The sequence below is a fragment of the Oryzias melastigma genome, unplaced genomic scaffold (genome assembly GCF_002922805.2).
Source record: "Oryzias melastigma strain HK-1 unplaced genomic scaffold, ASM292280v2 sc00342, whole genome shotgun sequence".
Lineage (NCBI taxonomy): Eukaryota > Metazoa > Chordata > Actinopteri > Beloniformes > Adrianichthyidae > Oryzias > Oryzias melastigma.
In genome coordinates this window covers 81,579-86,930 of record NW_023416940.1, presented here as the reverse complement: position 1 = coordinate 86,930, position 5,352 = coordinate 81,579, and the positions used below count along the sequence as shown (strand labels likewise).

At 40.4% G+C, this 5,352-nt stretch overlaps 1 protein-coding gene across 1 annotated transcript; it reads right to left on the bottom strand.

The window, feature by feature from the left end:
• Window positions 1-1,140: 1,140 nt before the first annotated feature.
• LOC112139695 (H-2 class II histocompatibility antigen, E-S beta chain) lies at window positions 1,141-3,830 on the bottom strand (the record flags this gene model as incomplete). Its single annotated transcript, XM_024262518.2, is given in 5 exon segments — window positions 1,141-1,377; window positions 1,451-1,564; window positions 1,956-2,023; window positions 2,303-2,516; window positions 3,582-3,830. Coding segments are annotated over 5 exon segments (671 nt in total), but the record flags the coding sequence as incomplete, so codon positions are not given.
• Between the last annotated feature and the right edge of the window lie 1,522 nt (window positions 3,831-5,352).

The following is a 5,352-nucleotide window of genomic DNA, read 5'->3' as shown; positions in this document are numbered from 1 at the left end:
CTGTCATCAGTTTGTTTGATCGGGGATCAAATTATTGATCAGATAATCTCATCCTGTGAGTGTCAGAGATCATCTTTCTGATGGACTCCACCTTTAAATCAGATCTTCATGTTTCAGAGCATAAATACATGAAAACTTCAACCATTCTTTACTGAATCAGTTCAGTCTCTGCTGCTCTGATCCTCCATGATCACAATCACATCTACAGGGTTATAACAACTGAAAACTGATCAGATTCCTGGATTTAGACTTAGATCTGAATGAATCAACACGACTGATCTCAGAGATCAGATCATCTCTTACGTTCTCTGTTCTGTCATTAAATCTTGAGAAAAAGTCTGGAAACTTGGAGAGTGAAGATTATCAAACAACCTGGAACTGAACTCCTATAACCAAAGAATGACCTCCATCTACACCTCAAATCTACATCTCATGCTGCTTCACCAGAACCAGACCCACCCCCCACCTTCATCACCTCCTCAAACTGATGGTACAGGTACAGGTACAGGTACAGGTACAGGTACCAGCCAGGACTAACAGACTCAGAGACAGTTTCTTCACAAAAGCTGTGACTGCTCTGAATGTTCAAACCATGAACCTCTGACGGCAGATTCTGTGTGATTATTACAGATCTGCTGATTCTGGTCACTTTATTTCATCTCATTTCTCTCACATTTGTTGATCATTTCTTTGTACATTTATTAGTGAATGAAGTCAGCTGTTTTTATTTTTCTATTTATGTGTTGTATAACTACAGTCTACATTAAAGTGAGCTGGAGCTAAATCTGATTCTAGCAGATACAATAAAATAAATAAATAATAAATAAATAAAATAATTCACTTCAGTTCAATCCGTTTGGTTGAAGGAGAAAATAATCAGTTTTTACTTTCATCAAATCATTTCTTCATGTTTTCTGTTCACACAGTTTAACTTTGAACTGTTTCTGTGAAGCTCAGCGGTGCCACCTTCATAATCATCATCTTCATCATCATGTTCATCTTCATAATCATCATCTTCATCATCATGTTCATCTTCATAATCATCATCTTCATCATCATCATAATCATCATCTTTATAATCATCATCATTATCATCATCTTCTTCATCATCATCTTCATCATATTCAGACACACGAACACTTTGAGTGTCAATAAAGTTTATTTGAATGTTCCAGATTACATATGAAGAACAGCAGAGAATCATGGATATCATGTGATTAAAGAACTGAAGATCAGACCAGAACCAGAACCACAAACCTCACAGAACCTCAGGAGGAACTGAGAGGTTCTGGATCAGGTTCTGCAGGGTCCACTTCAGGATCTGGTTCAGATCAGGAACAGAACTGGAACCTCAGCTGCTGGGAACCAGAATACGACCTGGAACCAGAACCACAAACACTCAGGAACCGTCTGGACAGAACCGGACAGAACCAGTTTAAACTGGACTGACCTCGGGCCTTCCTCTTGTAGTAGATGAATCCAGCCAGAGACAGAACCAGACCCAGACTCAGACCTGAAGCTCCGATGGCGATTTTGTTCTTCTCTGACTCTGGCATGGACGGGTCTGAGGATGGACAGGTGAGACACAGACAGGTGAGACACAGACAGGTGAGATACAGACAGGTGAGATACAGACAGGTGAGACAAAGACAGGTGAGACACAGACAGGTGAGACAAAGACAGGTGAGACACAGACAGGTGAGACACAGACAGGTGAGGCGGAGAGAGGTGAGACATGGACAGGTGAGATAAAGACAGGTGAGATACAGACAGGTGAGATACAGACAGGTGAGATACAGACAGGTGAGATACAGACAGGTGAGGTAAAGACAGGTGAGATACAGACAGGTGAGATACAGACAGGTGAGATACAGACAGGTGAGGTAAAGACAAAAAAGACATGGACAGGTGAGACATGAACAGGTGAGACACAGACAGGTGAGACAGGTATGTACCCCAGTCCGTAATGAGAGGTTCCTTCAGGCTGGCGTGTTCCACCTTACAGGAGATCTTCTCTCCAGACCTAAAGACAAACACATCTGAATCAGAACCTCCTCTGACTCTGTCAGAACCAAAGTTCCTGATCCATTCCTGTGTTTTCCTTCATCTCACACAGTGGACCAGATCTACTATGGAAGGTTCTGATCCTAAAGGTTCTGGGTCCAGAAGGACATTTCCACACAGGAACTGAACCTGTGGTCAGAGTTCGACCGCTCTACGACAGCTCCAGTAAGTTCTCTGGAACAGCCGAGTCTTTAACTTTAGATGACAGTTCGAACCCACTTCCTGGTTCCAGACTGACCTGGGCGTGTACTCCAGGTGGGAGTGGATCTGGTAGTACCAATCCCCGTCCTCCATCTCGGCGGTGGAGGTGACGTCAGAGGAGACCTCCTTCTGGTCTCTGAGCCAGCTCACCTTGATGGTCTTTGGGTAGAAGTCATAGACGCTGCAGACCAGCATGGAGGGGTGATGACCACCAGAGGTCGCCAGAGACTGAACTCTGACTCTGGGTTGGACTGAAACATGAAGAGTTCATTTATGATCATGTTTACAGGCTGTTTCTGCGAAAGTTTTTCTTCTTTCTGTTCGCTTTTCTTTTTTTTTCTTTTTCCATCATGTTTGAGTTTATAACTCAAGTTTATATTGTATGTTTTTACTATTAATGAATAAAAATGCAAAAAAAAAAAAAGTAAATTATCACCCTGTAATGTCACAGAGTTGCCAGCAGAGTTGATGATCATCTGAGAACGTTATTCAGGAGAGAACTGAGTTCTATGAACAGAAACCGGGTTCTGACTGAAGTTATGATTCAAAACATTTTCAGTCTGAAAGATCTGTTCTTGTTCCCGTCATAATGGACGTTACACGCCTGACACATACATGTTAAGCTGCAGCAGTTCATCAGTGCATGTGTGTCAAAGACTTTAATCAAAGACTCAAACTCTGGTCTAGATGACACTAAAAATCGTTCAAGATTTTAAATCTTTAAAACTTTATTGACATTCAGAGAATGATCACAATAATGTATAATTTATGGATTTTTGTCAGAATGATTTACAGATCTGAGTTTAGTAGAATCAGTTTTCCTGTGAGAAGATCACGACGTTCTCTGATAGAACATTAATCATGGAGCAGAACGAACTTAAGAACCTGATCAGGTCTTTGAATACAAACACAGGAGTGATAAATAAAAACATTAAAGTTTCAGTTCAAACTGAAGCAGAAAATCTTCACGTTTTCCATTAAAATATGATTTTTCTCATATTTGAAAGCTTTGAAATTAATCACTTTCATTTTTTTGTTTATTTAAATCATAAAAATGTTTTTAATAAAATTAGCAAAATTTGTATTTTATTAGTTTACATTTTTTATTTTTAACAAACTTAAGTGTTTAAAGTAACAAAGTTGTCAAATCAATCCTCCCTCATGCAGACAGACCATAATATTTAAATCAGTTTCCATAGAAACCATCTCTAACCAACATAAAGTTTGATGTTTCAGTTTAAAGTGAAACAAAGTTTCATGAAGATCCTATGAATTCATTTGATGAGAATCATGAGAACATCAGAACTTTGACTCACCAGATTTAGACAGAAAGTTACTGTAATCATTATCAATGTTGGGTTTGCAGTAGGTCTCCTTCTGAGCTCTCATGCTGCTCAGTACTGAAGGATCATTGTTCCAGCGTTCTGCATTCTTCACTCCGTACTCCGTGTATCCAACATAGTGACCCACACTGCTGCTGAACCTGGCGTACTCCTTTTTCTTGTGATACTTGGAGTAAATTAACTCGATGTCGTTCAGCTCAGAGGAGTTAAACACACAACGAGCCACTTCATAATGTAAAAACGCATCTGAGGAAGAAACAAGAACGAAACATCAGACGATCAGAACTTTGATCAGAGTTATTGATGATATTATTGATGATCCATCAGTCGTGTTCTCACCTGCAGAGTAGACAGTGAGGAAGAGGAGGCAGAGGCAGAGAGATGAAGACTCCATGTCTGTTTTCGGTCAGACTGAAGACTCAGACGGAGAACTGCTGATAAATTCTGCAGGTCACATGACCTCCTGTCAGCTGTTACCAGGCAGACTCCACAGGAACAGGACTCGGATACTTCACCTCTCTGGTTCTGGTTCTGGTTCTGCAGGTTCTGGATCCTCACTGATTTCTCCTGAACATCAGAACTCCTACACGGAAGAATGTTTAAAATGTTACTGCAGCTCCTCCTAAAACGAGCAGAAAAACCTTCATGTAAACCTTTGAGCTCCTCATAGACCTGCAGACAGCTGTGCACGTGAGTGTGCACGAGAGTGTGCATGTTCTCCTCCACAGTCCTCATTGATCCATCAAGTCCATCAATAATCATGTTTGATCAGATGAAGATTAAAACATCAGCAGAAGATCAGAGGAGGAAGTTCTCAGAACATTCAGACCTGAACCCTCACAGATTCATGAAGCTGTAAACCTTCTCACTGTCAGAACCGAGTCTGCTCTGGCTGCAAATTCTGGGTCCTGGTCTCACCGGCTTCTAAAGTTCTGGTTCTGAATGGTCTGGTTCTCCTTTGGTTTAGTTTTATGGCTCAGGTTCCTTCAGATCTTTTTGGGTCCAGATCCACCATTGTGTCTCAGAGGAACCAGAACCAGAGAAGAATCTGGAATCATGTCTGCCGCTTGCGGAAATGTTCTGATAAAAAATGAGATTCTGATCAGAAAAGTTCAGATAATCTGCGAGCAGAGATTATTGATCCTGAAATTCATCATAAAAAGTGAATTCCTGTTTAGACTTTGTCTACAGAAATGAATCTTTTCATGAAGGTTCTGATGGAGAAGCAGCTGTTTATGAGAAAAGAAGGTTTTACAAACTGAATTCATGTGATTTCAAGTCTTCATCTGAAAACACTAAAAAGGTTTCTCCCAGCAGAACTGATGTCCTACAGTCTCTTCTGTGAGGAAGTCTAACCAAAACCTGTCAGAATAACTTTGATCTGTTCCTGTGAAAGCGGAAAGGTTTCAGAATCTGAAGAAAAATGTTCTGATGCAGTCTAGAGGTCCGAAAGAATCACATGAGCTATGAGATCACTGTTACTTCTGATGTCTCTGTGTCTAAATCCAGACTGAAGATCCATAAAGATCATTCCTGTTCAGAGATGATCAGAAAATGTTTCACATGAAAGTCTTCGGATCAGAGCCAGAACCAGAGATAAACCCAAACAGAAATGGATTTTAAATAAAGATTTTATTTCAGAGACACATCATCAGCTTATAGAGGAAATGAACAGTGAAGACTTTCAAAATAAAACAGGAAGTCAGAAATCAGAGAAACTTTATTCCAGAATCAGTTGCTGGTT